The sequence below is a fragment of the Emydura macquarii genome, unplaced genomic scaffold (assembly GCF_026122565.2).
Source record: "Emydura macquarii macquarii isolate MOO-44397 ecotype Brisbane River unplaced genomic scaffold, CSIRO-AGI_Emac_v2 contig_2422, whole genome shotgun sequence".
Classification (NCBI taxonomy): Eukaryota; Metazoa; Chordata; order Testudines; family Chelidae; genus Emydura; species Emydura macquarii.
Window position 1 is genome coordinate 19,220,937 of NW_027132559.1, and position 15,255 is coordinate 19,236,191.

At 42.4% G+C, this 15,255-nt stretch overlaps 2 protein-coding genes across 3 annotated transcripts in view; one reads left to right on the forward strand and one right to left on the reverse strand.

Moving 5' to 3' along the window:
* The window catches only part of CCDC126 (coiled-coil domain containing 126), a 28,846-nt gene extending 23,420 nt beyond the window's left edge, over positions 1 to 5,426 (reverse strand). Inside the window, exon 1 of one of the 2 annotated variants that reach the window (XM_067562067.1) lies at positions 5,409 to 5,426. The gene's annotated coding sequence lies outside the window, so the exon portion shown is untranslated. Of the gene's footprint in view, positions 1 to 1,438; positions 1,457 to 5,408 lie in introns of those variants that run through there. The other variant, XM_067562066.1, reaches the window with a different exon arrangement.
* TRA2A (transformer 2 alpha homolog) overlaps positions 4,885 to 15,255 on the forward strand; it is a 44,831-nt gene continuing 34,460 nt past the window's right edge. Inside the window, exon 1 of the mRNA XM_067562062.1 lies at positions 4,885 to 5,060. Coding sequence (XP_067418163.1) covers positions 5,025 to 5,060 — 36 coding nt within the window. The 5' untranslated portion in view covers positions 4,885 to 5,024. The remainder of the gene's footprint in view (positions 5,061 to 15,255) is intronic.

A 15,255-nucleotide genomic window follows, 5' to 3' on the forward strand; every position in this document is an offset into this window, starting at 1 on the left:
ATTGAGGCTTCACAATAGTTTAGCATTAGCTCCCCTCATATGATGTGATCTATGATTGGTGGTCTGTATATTAAGTAAACCTCCTCCCATAAAGAGATGGCTGTAGTATTTTTAGAACGTGCATTATGACAAGACACTTTTCCTCCCTTTATAGCATTTTTTGCGTAGGTAGATTATTTATTGTTATTATTATTTATGTTGTGATAGCACCTAGAAACCCTTGTCATAGACCAGGACTCCAGTCATGGATTAGGACCCCACTGTACTAGACAATGCACAAATGCAGAACAAAATGATGATCCCTGCACTATACAGGGTTTCTTTCCTTATCCCTCTTTAATTACTTGCATCTGGAGAGCCCTTAAACCAATGTCAAGCATCTGTGAGCACCAGGGAGGATTTGTCAAAATCTGGATTAATTAGCATGAGATATTTAGTCACCTCCTGTTCCAAGAAATGGGAGGCCTCTTGTCAGTGGTCTTTTTAAACTACCTTCTTATGCACATCTGTAATAGATGTAATACTACTGCTAAAACTGAGCACTAACCACATACCGCAAGTGATTAGGCATTCTAAAGGACTGGGCATTTTTCTGTGTTTTGTGGACTGGCCTATTTTTATGGCATCTACATTCACTGACTTAGGTAGATCCATATATTTCCAACACTTCAGCCATTCCCACCTTATGCTTTTGCTATTAGCCCAGCCTTTTGGATTTTATGAAGAATAGCTCCCAAGTAGGTGAGGTGTGCTTCCCACACGTGACTGTGATATGCAGTGTAGCAACAAGCTCCCCACAGATCAGGACACACCAGTTCGACACCAGACCCTGCAAGCACAACAAATGCAAAACCTACAGATATATCTCTATTGCTACAATGATCAACACCCCCACAGCATACATTTCAAGATACATGCCTATCACAATATGTGGTATAACTCATCCAGTGTACTAAACGCTCCAATAGCAACTATGTGAGTGAAACTATGCTCTTGAATGAACTCATGCAGGAAACTGATAAAAAACAAAAATACCACATCACCTTTATATCTGACCTATCAGCCCTCATTCTGAATGGAAACCTGCACAACACTTTCAAAAGACATTACTTTGCATTACTCTTTACATTACTCTGCTAGACACCAAAAATCATGGATTGAAGAGAGATTCTGGATTTCTGGCTTATTAAAACAGTCTATAACTCACTAACCCCCTCCTTTCATCCTATGACTGCAGAGGTATTAACAGGCCTGTCTACCTTGAATGGTCCCTTACAATACGTGCTAACTACTTATACTAAACAATCTGTTCCACCTTGCATTTTGCTATGATTCTGGGAGTTCCTGTCCCAGACCTGAAGAAGAGTTCTGTGTGACTGCAAAGCTTGTCTCTCTCACCAACAGAAGTTGGTCCAATAAAAGATATTACCTCACCCACCTTGTCTCTCTGTGTAGAATGATGTCATCTATACAGGCCAGGGCAAACTCATTCATTCCCTATAAGATCCAATCTACCAATGGCTAAAGGTCACTAGGGCATTTCTAATTCAGAAAAGTAAAACATGAAACTCTGAGAGACTTATTGGCATACTGCACATAGATTTTAGCTGGTATTCTGGGTTCACGGGCACCTGCCAGCTAAGAGCAAAGAGTACAGAACAGAATACGTGGTTAAGAAATAAGTGCCTTATTAATGATTACTTGGAAGTGACAAAAATAGTCAGCAGGAGACCTATATTAACATTTTGGGTGTAGTGAGAGCTACATTAACTCTTTAAGTGTCTTCCATCATACTTCTTTCATTATCAGCAACTTCCTTCCTGAGTTACAATTTTGTTTTCTCAACTCCAAACATATATTAATCTAAAGCACCAATGAGGCCTAACTTTTGGTTTTAACTAGAGGAAAGAGTAAACTACCTGAACTTCCAAAGGATTATTCTGCCTTTTAGTTAGCTGCACTATTCTTCTTTGGATCTTCATTTTCTTCTTTTCTTTGACTTGGGCTTGGCCTTTTCCTCCTCCTTGAATTTTGGCTTGACATTTATCCTCTCTCCCCTCTGTTCTTACTTCTTTTTGAATGTGAAATCCAGGCTGTTTTGACACCATGTCAGAAAGGATCAGAGCAACCTGTGTTCTCACAGTGATGTAAGTGCTTTATTGGTACAGTAATAACAAAATGACACAGTTACTTAGCACTAATTCCAGCTATAGTAAGACCTAGTGTATTAACTCTTTAAGTGCCTTTGAGCATTATGTGGAGAGGGAAAGGTGAGATTGAGAAGATATGTGTAGATGTGGAAGGGAAGTGCAGAAGGTGATTAAACAAGTGTAGATGATGTGGCACTAGAGAAGGCTGAAAGGCAAAGTTGAGATTTGCATGTGAGAGAGTGAAAAGTGCAAGGGGCAAAAGGGACTGTGGAACTCTTTGCCAGAGGATGTTGCGAAGGCCAAGATTATAACAGGATTCAAAAATGAACTAGATAGGTTCACAGAGGATAGGTTTATCAATGGCTGTTAGCTAGAATGGGCAGGGATGCAAAACCATGATCTGGAATGTCCCTAGCCTCTGTTGGCCAGAAAATGAGAATGGTTGACAGGGGATGGATCACTTGATGATTACCTGTTCTGTTCATTCCCTCTGAAGCACCTGGCATTGGTCACTGTCAGAATTCAGGATACTAGGCTAGATGGTTGATTAGTCTGACCCAGTATGGCCATTCTTATGTTCTTATGACTGTGTCTGTATACAGTATGGTGGAAAGGGGTGACAGGGTAGGCTGAAGGATTTTGTGTGTCTGAATGGGAATGAAGGCAGTTTTAAAGTGTGTGTGAGTGTGCTAGAGGAAGATGTGGGGATTTGTATGAGAACGTATGAGGGAGGAGGAACAACCGACACGAGAGGAGGAAGTTTTAAATAGATTTATATAAACACATGGGAGGGAGGTGAGATTTAAATAAATTGATAAGACGATGAGGAGACAGTATAAGTGATGTGTGTATTGGAGCATATGTACGAGGTGAGATGGGTATTTATGCACCTGTGCAGGGAAAGTGTTGCTATATTGAGAGTTGTGATGAGAAGGCATAAGGGGGCCTCCTGCATGCCATGTTGTGCCTCCTGAGTCTCACAGTGTGCATATGAGAAGAGAGTGAGATAAGATCTTGAGCAGGTTAGTATGTGCGTGTGGTTGTGGGGGGCTTTGTACATGTGTGTGTGGCAAATAAGGTGGGACCTCATGCATGCCAGTATGTATGTGTGTGGAGGGGATGGGCATACACACTCCTGCTCTGGGGAGCTTCATGCACTCTGATTAGAAAGACCACCCATCCTTTATTTTAAAGGACCATCCCTTTTAATTGATTTGTTCCTTAGGGTGACCATCCACCCTTTATTTTAAGATTAATTGAAATTTATTAAAAGTGATAAGTACAATTTTAAACATTAAATTTAAGCTTAAGATAATTGCATTGTATATTTGAGGGCAGTAGAAATATACACTTGAGAGAAAAATATTAAAGATGAGAGAAAAATACTAAAAATGCTAAGGAAAAAAGTGTTTCCTTAAAATGTCCCTTAAAATAAAGTGTTGATCTTTATTTTCCATGTTGTTTTCCTTTATTTCTATCCGACAAAGGTGGTCACCCTAACACAGATGTAAGTATTGAGGGAAACACGGTGGACATTTCTGTGAGGAAGAGGAGTGCTGTGCACATCAGCATGTGTCTCTGTGACAGTAGTGGACTCTTACATACTGATGTGTGTGTAGTGGAGGGTTGTACACACTGCGGTGTGTGATGGGCGTGTGTGTAGGGGGGCTTGCCAGTGTGTTGTGTGTATAGGTGGTAGGAGGCTTGTATACACACTGATGTGTGTGTGTAGGGGGAAGGGGCTTGTACACACTGATATGTGTGTATGTGAGAGGGGGTTTGTACATACGGATGTGTGTGATGAGACTGTAGGAGGCTCATTCACACCAGTGAATGAGGGGACTTGTACACACTAGTGTGTGTTGTGTGTATAGGCAAGGGGGTTGTATACACTGATGAGGGGCTCATACACACATTTTGTGTTGTGTGTAGGCAGCTTGCACACACCAGTTTGTGTTGTGTTGGGGGGGCGCTCATACACACCATTGTCTTGTACACAGTGGTGTGTTGTGTGTAGGCCCTAGGGTGAGCTCATACACTGCTGTGTGTATGGGGGCTAATATGGACTGGTATGTGTTGTATTTGTAAGGGAAGGGTCATGAACACCAATGTGTGTGGGGGGGGGAGGGGGCGGGCTTGTACACAGTGCCTGTGTTGTGCATGCACATTGCTGTGTGTTGTTTGGAGAGGGTTCATACACAGCAGTGTGTTGTGTGCGTGTGTAAATAGGGGGGTTGTACTTGTATACAATGATGTGGGGGACCTCCTATATATTTTGTGGTGTGTGTGTGTGTGGGGGGGGAATCCTCCTGCCCACACTAGTATATGTTGCGTGTCGGGGCTCACGCACACCACTGTGTGTGTTGGGGGGAAGGCATACACAGCGGTGCGTCTTGTGTGTGTGGACCGTACAATTCCCTTGTGCGTTGGAGGGGGCTGGTACACACTGTGGGGGGTGCGGGTGCGTGCTGGGGGGTGGTGTCCCCCCGAGGGGCGAGAGTAAACGAGGACAGTGGTGCGGTCCCCGCCTTCACGTGTCCCAGTGCGGGCGGGATCGCGTTCGACGAAAGCCACGGACGGAGCCGGCGTCCCGAGCGCGCCTTCTCCCCCGCCCCCCGCAACGGCGGCCGCGTGCGTCCCACACCCCGCCTCGTCCCGGCGGCGGCGCCTCCTTTGTGACTGGCGGGGCGGCCCCGCCCCCCGCGCGGTGTCGGGCGCAGACCAGGCAGAGGCGCCATTTTGCACTGCCGCCGCTGCCTGTAGGTTGGGTCCCGAGGCTCCGCCGGGGAGGAAGGAAGGAAGGAAGGAAGGACGGCAGGAGGGAGGCCGGCCGCTGCCCGGGACTCGCGTCCGCGTTCTCTGAGCGCAGCAACCATGAGCGACGTAGAGGAGAATAACTTCGAGGGGAGGGTGAGTAGCGAGCCCGCCCGGGCCGTGCAGGGGCAGGCGGCCCGGTCCTGCGGGGGGGGCGCTCCTTTCCGCTCGGGCACGGAGGTGCGGCAGCTTCTCCCTAAAATGGCTCCCCTCCGCGGGCGGCGCTGGGCCACGGATGCCTCCCGCTCACTCCCCTCCCCCCCCCCCCCCCCGGCGGGCTCGGCGCTGGGCTGCCCGCTCTCTGCAGCTCGCTTCTGGCTGCCCTTCCCCCTCCCTCCTGCCTCAGTCCCCGCCGCTTAGCCTCGCTTCCTTCGCTGGGGTGCGGGCGCCCAGCCTTGACCCGCTCCCTTGGGGGCGGGCGATGAGCCCCGCTGCCTGCCTTACCTCCCTTTCGACCCGGCTGGGGTCCAGTCACCGGCTGAGCTTGGCCGGAGACCCCCTTCTCCTCTCGGGCCCCGAGCTCCCAGCTCTTCGGGGTCGCACCTCTCAAGCTCCTCTCCCCGGAACCTGGGCTCGGGAGGCATCGCTGCTGTGTTGACCGGGGGGGGGGGGGAAGCGGCGGCGATGAGGGGATCCCGACGCGTCAGCGCGGTTCCGGTTGCGCTGCCTTTGGCGGGCTGTTAATGGCTCCGCCTGTGGGAGAGACGGAGCGCGGGGACCAGCCGCCTCTTCCCTTCCGATGGCCCGTCATTGGGATCGCCTCAGGGCCAGGCTCCCGAGGCCACCTGGGGTCTCTCCGCTACTGCTCAGTGTAATTCGCTGATGACCCGATTGAACCCCTGCTCTTCCCCCCCCCCCCCCCCCGGTGTCACCTGCTGGCCTGTGGTGGCCCCTGGCCTTTTTGGGCTGAGCGCCTCATTCCACCTCTGATGGTTGCTGCAGTCTCTCTACACGTGTGAATGGCCTCTGTACACTTTTTAGCGACTGACAAAGGCAGGGATTAGAAACTGCCTGTCATTGTTTGAAACATGGGACCAAATGTTCATGTCCATGTGGTCACTATCCTCATTCCATCTCCATTTACCTCTGTTTTATTGTAGGAAATCTTTGGTGTCCTCTCAAGAATTACTCTTGAAGAGAACTTTAGACCAGTGTTTCCCAACCGGTGTGCCGTGGCACCTGCTGTCAGGCCTGAGCAGGTGTACCATGGAATTTTTTGAAAAACTACTTGAGTTCTGGATTGGCTCATGAATATTCATGAGTTCATTTGGCGATTATATGGTGGTGTGCCTCAAAATGATTAAAGGTATCAAGGTGTGCCATGGCAGAGAGAAGGTTGGGAACCACTGCTTTAGACAATTTTTTTTGTGACCTCTGATGAACCAGTGGCAGCAGCTGTGCAGCAGTGTAATGAAAGGAGCAATGAAATTCTGACAGTAATGCAGTGTTGTATTCCAGTAAGTGGCTCTACTGAAATAATGCTACTTTTGTAGTACTAAATAAAAATATTCCCTAAGCTGCAAGCACATACTCTGCTGTTACGGGGTGGCTGCTGCTTCCTCAGGTCAGGTGAACAAAAACAGTTCTGGTGTGCATTGTTCTGGCAAAAGTGGCTTTTTAGCTGTGGTATTTCTGATTAATTAAAGTAATGGGTAAATGGAAAAGCAACTTACGTTTTTAGATATCAGTTTGAAAAACTTGGGCAACAAACATGTTTGTCAGTTATTCTTTATAGTTTATTATGTTCTTTGAGCACTAGTTTACCATGAATTTTTACTATATATTTCTGTATCTTGCTGTATCTTCAAAGATATCTTCCCATCAATTTCTCTGGTTTGAGAGATTCATGTTGGATTCCTGGACAGAGGAGTTGTTGTTAGGGAGGTGGTGAAGCTGATGAGATTCAGGGTGTTTTCCATTGCTAGATGTTAAAATATAAGAGAATAACTTATTTTTACAATATGCAGGGTCTAAGCATTTCTGAAGCTGGGTTTCTGTGACTGCTGTTGCACTTGGTTGGCCCTCTATTTAGAGGGGAAAGCTTACCTGTCAGAGTGCCAGTAGCCCTACTTCAGTTCTTTTGGGAGCACGTTTACTTTATTTCCAGTGATGTTGGAATTTCTTAATCAGCATAGCAACTGGCAGAGTATTTTCCATTGCATGGTCTTCCATGCAGCTGAATACAGTGGCAGAGAAAATTAGTGATATGTTTACTTCATGTATACACACATACACCAGAACAGAAAACAATCACAAACACTAATTCCTGTTATGCTAGGAGAACTCTAAAATTATTTTTCATCTGTTCTTTTGGTTTGTGTAAAACATTATTTTAAATATACAAAAAACGGTGCCTTGCGTTTTTGCTTGTGAATGATTTTGAAGATCCATCTGTTGAACATTTCTCCAACAAAATCCAACAAAAACAAATCCAACAAAAGTCAATTACACTAAAGTTAATTAAAATAAAATTGAAGTATGGTGTTGCTTAGTTATGTATGTGGTGTGCACTATTTCAGTTCAACCAGCCATATCTTAATCATCATGTGTCCTTGATACATGCATTTCTGAATTTTTTTATTGTGTTCTAAAATAATATAAATTGAACTGAATTGCCACTGTAGTGGATGTCATGAAAGCTTAGCTAGGATATCCTACTTTAAAAAGCTGTTGCAGACTATTTTAAGAATTGCGCAACTGTGTGTAAACCATACAATTTAAAATGAGACTTTCAATTTAAAAATCACACTTCTCTCTGAAATTACTTCATGCACTATTGCTGCAAATAACATGTTTACTGTATCTGAAAGGTTAGAAAAATAATTCTCCAGCTTTGTCGGTTGTACTTTGTTCATTTGACAGCATTCTATGCATAGTCCGCTTCACTGCTTCTTCCCCTGTATAATCAGTAAGACTTTGTTTGTGGCGGTTTCTTACCCAGCTACATGATAGGCCAGAAACACATACAGTAAAGATAAATGTGATTTGCAAAGCCAGAAAATTGGGAAGTCTTGGTTTAGGATTATAAGCTCATGTTAGACCTAAGCAAATGGATGGTATTAAATTGTTTGAATTTTAATGTAAGTGATGTCTGAAGCATGCAGCCAGAAATAATAAGATTCTGAGAAAGACGTGTTTGTGTTAAAACTTGTAGTGGCCCTGGAAATACTACTGTTCTTATCTTATTGAACATTTGAGCTAAGAAATAGGAATAAAGAAAACGTGGTTAATTGGGCACTAGGTGCAATAAATAATAAGTTAGAAAAGTTTAATCAGTCTAGTAGCTAGGGAAAAATATGGCAAAGTGAGATAAGAAAGTATAGTAGAGTCGTAAACTGCTTCAGCTGATTTTAGCTAAGGTCCAATAACCAGCAGTGATAGTGCTTCTTTTTTTAATAGTGCATAAAAAGTAAGATTTTCTAGATGTTCTTTGTCAGAGCTTTCTTTAGCCTTCTGGAGACATGCCATAATGGGAAGGTGTTTCCCGAGCCTGAATCTGTTGCAAGCATGTTGGCCAATGCTTATAACTGTATTGTTAGGGTATAGAATATAAGGAAGTGCCAAGTGGCTGTTGAACAAATAAAAGAGTGCTTGTAGAAAAACTGTCATGGTAAACCTTAATAAAATTATTAGGGAAATAATTTCCATCACTTGGAAATTATAGTAATTAAAACTATTTAAAATTATTTTGTTGAAGTTGAGTAGATTCCAAGTTGATGTCTCTCTCAAAGGTGATCTGTTAAGAGGAAAAAAGGGCATGTGCCTGTTTTCTATATGATGTATAAGGAGGACTAGGAAAGTATTGGTTTGTTTTTTTTCTTAAATCCTTTTTGTTCTTTTTACATTAAAAATGACAAAAGACCTCTATGCTGGATACACGGATTGGGGAACTAGTGAAATGGTGACCCCAATAGATCAAAAATGGTGAAAGTTGACCAATTTTGAAAAGGAAAAGGATTTTTAGTCAGACTGACTAAAACTATTTAACACCTGATATTTTTGATAAATATATAAAGGAAGCTTTTATCAAAGATTAAGTATCGTCACCTTTTCAATTAAGGTGCTCGATGATGTGGCAAACAACATTAAGACCTTCCCAAGTGAATATGGTGGTTGCTAATAGCATACTAAGATGAAGTCTTCCTTTTCCAGATTCCAGGGGATTCCTGATTGTCAAGAGTGGTTTATAGTTCCCTTTTCCCCTTATACTTAATTCATGTACTTAAGATGGCTCAAGAAATAACTATTTTAATTCTGGTAGCTCCAGTTTGGCTTTGTGACCTTTGGTTCACCAAACTGAATGTAAGATTGTTTGCCTTCCCTCATGTCAGGGGTGTGTTCCCTGTTTCAAGGGAACAATACTTCACTAGAATCCCAGTTATCTATGTCTAAAAGAATGGTTTTATATATTATGTGTGAGAAGACTGTAGTGCTATATTTTTTTACATATTCCCCCTGTTGCCTCTGGGTGTTTTCAGGGTGAAGATATTGACTTATTCACCTCCTATGCAAAATTTGCACAAATTCTTACTAAATTACAGGGAACTTAAATAAGGGGTTGAGTCTTTGTTCTCTTTATGTTCAGCTAGTTATCATTAGCAACATGTATTCTGCATCTGGCGATGTATAAAATCATAAAGTTGGAAGGGACCTCAGGAAGTCATTTAGTCCAACCCCCTGCTCAGAGCAGGACTAACCTGAGCTACATAATCCCAGTGAGGGTTTTGTCAAGCCGCAGCTTAAAAAACCTCTAAAGATGGAGATTCCATGTAGCTTCATACTGAGGTTTTCCAAAGCAGTGGACAAACTATATTCTAAACCAGTGTTTCTCAAGCTTTCCAAACTGCTGTATCCCATTCACAAATCTGATTTGTCTTGCATAACCCAAGTTTCACCACACTGAAAAACTACTTGCTTACAAAATCAGACATAAAATACAAAAGTGTCACAACACATCATTACTGTAAAATTGCATACTTAACCATATAATTATAAAGTAAATCAATTGGAATATAAATATTATACATTTCAGAGTGATATTTGAGCCTATTTTTCACTTGTGAGCCTTGGCTGAAGCCAGAGCCCCAGGCAGCAGGGCTGAATCCAGAGCCCTGCTCCTGTGCCTGAGGCTGAAGCCTGTAATTTAGCTTTGTAGGGCCCCAGGCAGTTGCCCTGCTTGCCACCCCCTAATGCTGTCACTGCATTTGTGCTCCCTCCTCCCCCATCCCTCAAACCCTCGCCTGGGTGTTGAAACCCCAAGGTTGAGAAACACTGATCTAGATGAGTTGAGTACCCCTTGGAAGACCTCTGTATACCCTCAGGGGTGTGAATACTCCTGATTGAGAAACACTGCTCTTCACTACAGTCTTCCTTTCTACTTCAGGATCTCAGTCTAATTCCTAATCCTTTGATTGATGTCCCTTTCTAACCTCAAAGGTTTTGTTTTTTCTTTTCCTTTAAAAATGGTGTTTTCAGCAGCTGTTTATCTTGCTAGTCAAGGAATGGTAGGCCATATCTGGTAGGAATTGCTCTTCAGTATTTCACCAGGACAAAGTAGTACTCAAATCTTTTCTCATCTTCCTAAATTTGTCAGTCCTTTTAATTTTAATTGAGATCTCTTCCTGCTTTATACAAACCCTAATATTAGTTCCAATCCAATAAAGTGCTTGCGTGTATGTAGCTTTTAAGCACATGAGCAGTCTCATTGAAGTCAGTGTGATTACTTATATGCCTAAGTGCTTTGCTGGATCAGAGAAATTGTGAAAGGAGTATTGGTTTGAAAAGAGGACCTTGCAGGTGTATCTTAAAAATATATTCTAGAGTTAAGGAAATTTGACAATCTGTTCTCTTTTTGGTCCTCTCATTGGCTCAGAAATAATTTTAGAGAAGGCTGTATCAATAACCTTTGGTTGAGGTCAGAAATCATTCTACAAGGGCATTTTGCTGCCTCAGTAGAGACCAGACATTCCAGAACAAGAATTTGAGGACAACAGTGTGGACATTTTTCATACTCCTTTGTAGCTATTATTGGAAATAGCAGTGGCAATTTTTACACATGGTAGTCCCACACTACTTTGGGAAATGCTCTGATAATTCAATGGTCTGAGTTTGAGTCTGAGTATGAAAAAGGAGGATAACTTTTATTTGTTAATTAGGAGTCTGAATATTCTTGTCCTGTTTGTTCTCTTTGGCTTTTCATCTTTGTTATTGTGTGATGCTGGTAGTTCCTGCTGGACTACTATCCAAGGCCATGGTTGCCGGCAGGACTATGATGTTTCCAAAAATGAGATTTGTTCCTGTCTTCCCTACCTGATAGAGGAGTACTCAAAAACAATCCTTCCTCAAAAATACTCCCCTAAATAAACCCAAAGTAGAGCTCAGAATTTCTTTTTGATATAACAGAAAATGAGTACTTTCAAGGACGTTTTTTCTACAGTTAATTTTATGAACACTGGGGTTTTCTATTGATAAGCATATAATTCATTAACATTGTGAGTTGAATATGTTTATCAGTAATTTTCTGTTGGACAGTATAGTTGGCAAATTACCTTTTTTAGCAGCAGTTCATCTTGCTCCCATGTATGTAGAAAAGAAAAAAATAGCCATAAAGATCTGTTTCTCCATTTAGAGCAAAATTGGCCATATTCTGTGGCCTTCAAAATATTGCAATTGATCACTGAGTAAATAACTGAAGGGAAGAGATGACTCATCTGGTGAATGACTGATGTTACCCTGTTGATGTTTTATCCTACAGATATAGGCTGCTATCAAAAACTTCCCTAAATCTTTTTCTGATCACCCCCTTTTTATTTTTTTTTCCTTTTAAAGTGTGGTATTTATCTTTTCAATCTCTCTTTATTTTGCTAGTGATTCCTTTTCGTCTGTCTGCCTGCCTTGGGGGAAAGATCTTGTGAAATTCCCGAGGCCATATATAGGACAGTCCTTCTACTGACCATTGATCTTTCTCCTTCTGTTGACCTGGGGTGATATCCAGCAAGTGATGCAAGCTACATCCTTGTGCTTATCCCTGTCTCTCTTTTAGGGCTGAGCATGCTGCTACTCCCCATCAACAATAAAGGCTCATACTGCCCCAGCTTATGGTATTCCTCTTTCCTGGCTAAGTAAGAATACCATTATATATGATCAGATCTGTCAATCTTACTTTGCTATTTCTGATGCTAGGAAAGGACTTTGAGAATAGTAGCTTAGATTAGACTTGCTCACATGGGTGTTTTCAATGTGCATGTGGTGGTGAAAGTAGAATTCAGATGATTTTTCACCAAATTTAAACCCTCATGTGTATGCAACTCTTACAAGTCATTGTTGACTACATAGAAGTCTGAGGCTGAGTTTATTTGATCTACATGTAATCTGTATGTTTTCTTTTTAACCAAGGCAAGCATACCGCTATTTGGTATGGGTGGGGAAGCTTATGAGACACACATCTACAGTGAAATTCCATTTAATTGTTTTTCCTTCCCTGTTCTACTCTTCATGCACATACTGGTATGCCCTACTTTATCTTTTTAATGTCTTATCTAAAAAATGGGGTCCATTGATGTTCATTTGACAAGCTCATTCTGACACTTTGGAGATGTTCAGGTGGTCATTGAGAGGTGGCATAAATACCCCCTCCCCCAAGATTTTTTTTGCCCCTTTTTCCTTCTCATTCTCTTCCCCACCACAGGAAATTTGAAAGAGCATTTTTCAAAAATCCTGCCAAAGATTCAGTGGAATAGTGTAACTACTTTGAAAGCTTGCTTTAAAGCCTTATCTGTACTGGAGAAAGTAATATGGATTATTGGGATGGCAACAGTCAGCATAGCTTATATCTGAAATTCATAGGTACACAATGGGTTGAACAATGGGGTTTATAAATGTAGACCCAACATACTGGCATAGTTGGGCCCATCAGCTGATGCCTGTCAGAGTTTACTATAGTCTCAGCCAGTGAATTGTCCTCAGTTTGTTGATTGTGAGTGTCCTCTTTCTCTGCCCTTCTTGTTCCTTCTCTCTACCTCTGGTTTTCTCTCTTCCCTGAAGAGCCTTGCTGTACCCTTTAAAAATTGCCTCCTGGTTCTGCATGTCCTCATCTGGTGAAACACCTATGGATCCATGGCTGAAACTGTATTCTATAGCTTGTCCATTCACCTCCAGTAATGCCCTCTGCTCTGACTATCTCATTTTTTTACTTGTGGTTCATCAGAGTGAGAATGTCAGCCATAATCTAGGACTGCCACAGGGTATTCTGTTAGCTTTGGAGTAGGGGGAAGAATCTGGTACCTTAGGTGTTAGAAGGAGCACAGCTAAGAGCTGCTCTTCCTGCTCCAGGTCAAGCAGGCGAATTATCTGTGGATTGCTATCTGAAGTATTCACTCTGAACAACTACCTATAGTTTGTTAGAACAAGAGTATCGACTACTGAACCATTAATGGCTCGCTGTCTGAGTAGCATGATAGAAGGGGAGGCGCTACTGTAGGTGTTCTGTCCAAATGTGTAGTGGCAGTGAGATGAGATCATGGGGTTTAAGAAATACAGCCTTGACTGGTGGTCTGTCACGAATTGAGGACCTTCAGAACAGGAGGGGAGGGCCTGTGGGGCATTTATATGGATCAGGATATACTGATAGGATGAGGAAGGCAGAAAGGTGGCTCTTAGTTGGTGAGTAAGGATATGTGTTGGCTTAGAGAGCAGTCAAAGATAACAGTCCACATCTTTATTTTAGGGCAACCTTAATGTGAATTCAAATCAGTGCAAGTGGTTTTTGCAAGTGGTCTGCAAGAAGGCCACATTCATTTCGGATTTGCCATGATGATGAATGTGGATGCAGGGGCAAAACTTAAACCAATTTAGGGACGCTAATGGGGACTCGACTGTTGGTGTTTCTGTCATTGCTGTACGAAGATGAAGTTGAAGAGCAATAACTGATTGCTCTAGTGTAGACAAGCCTTATTTTTGGTGTGCTTTTTAAATAATTTTTGTGACCCAGTGACTGCATAAAAAAAATTAAAATTATCATGGGAAATTTTTTCCCCATCCATTAAAAATTATGCACTGAGGAAAAATCTTACTTCCCAGGGACATGTATTATAGGACACCACATAACATATGAGGCTTGTGGTTTATATATCCAGCCCATAAAATGCTTGTGTACGAAACTACCTGGTCTGCTCTATTTGTGTGGTATAAGATAAAACTTTAAAGATGCCATACTGGTTTTTTGGAGGGGAGAGAAGGGGTTGGGGAAAGAAGGTAGGTGATGGAGAGGTCTCTAGAAAAAAATCTTCCCAACAAAAGACTTCATCCCATACTATGTGAGTTCCCAGGGGTTGCAAACCTGTTTTAGTTGAGCAAAAGATCACAGGTAGGGAAAAATCTTTTTAGCTGTTTTGCAGTGTCTTCCTTAGCTCCTTAAACTGTTCCATAAAACCATTAAACAAATTCCCTAAATACCTTATTTGAAGTTCTGTGAGAGTAATGTTCTGTATTACATCAGAAGACTGACTGTGAATGCCTGGCATTGACATATGGTATGCAACTGCTGACATATATTAGTTGTCATCTCAGCTGCAATTTGTATCTCCAGTTGTTGAGAGTTTGAAGAGGTTTGAAACTTTTTAAGGGCCCATGCCACTTGAAAATTGGAACAGTTGAACAGTCCTGTGAGTTTAAACTCTTCTAGCTGCACACAAATAATTTAAAAATAAAACAAATGGATGATAGTTTGACCTATATGAAATTAGTTGGTGTTTCCTTTCAAATATCTGGCAGACACACATTCATGTCAATATGGCACTAATTGGAAAACATGTTGGCAGTGTCAGAAGCGTTTTTAGGTATGAATGGACAAGGATACTGAACCTCTTATACCAGCAGTGTCAAGCATATAGCCTGTGGGCCACATCTGGCCCCTAAGATATAACCTCTTATACCAGAGATGACCAACATATAACCTGTGGGCCACATGAGGCCCCCAAGAAAAAATTTGTGACCCACAGGGCACACCCAGATTGTGCAGAATCTGCTTTTATTTTGTAATAAAATAAGTTTCTAACCATCATGGCTGTCGAGAAAATCTCCAAAGGTGAACAGTGTAGTTAATGCAGTGATATTTCCTGAGTTTGCAGATGGCCTGAAACAGTGACCCAGAAAGTGACTTTCCCTTTTTAGTTTATGTCAATTCTAAAGCTCAGTGAGGACACTTCTGTGACATTAACTTTAATTGCTGATCACTTTTAATGAGGAAGGCAGTGGGAATGAAGGAATTGGGAATTGCTGCAGGTTATAAAGT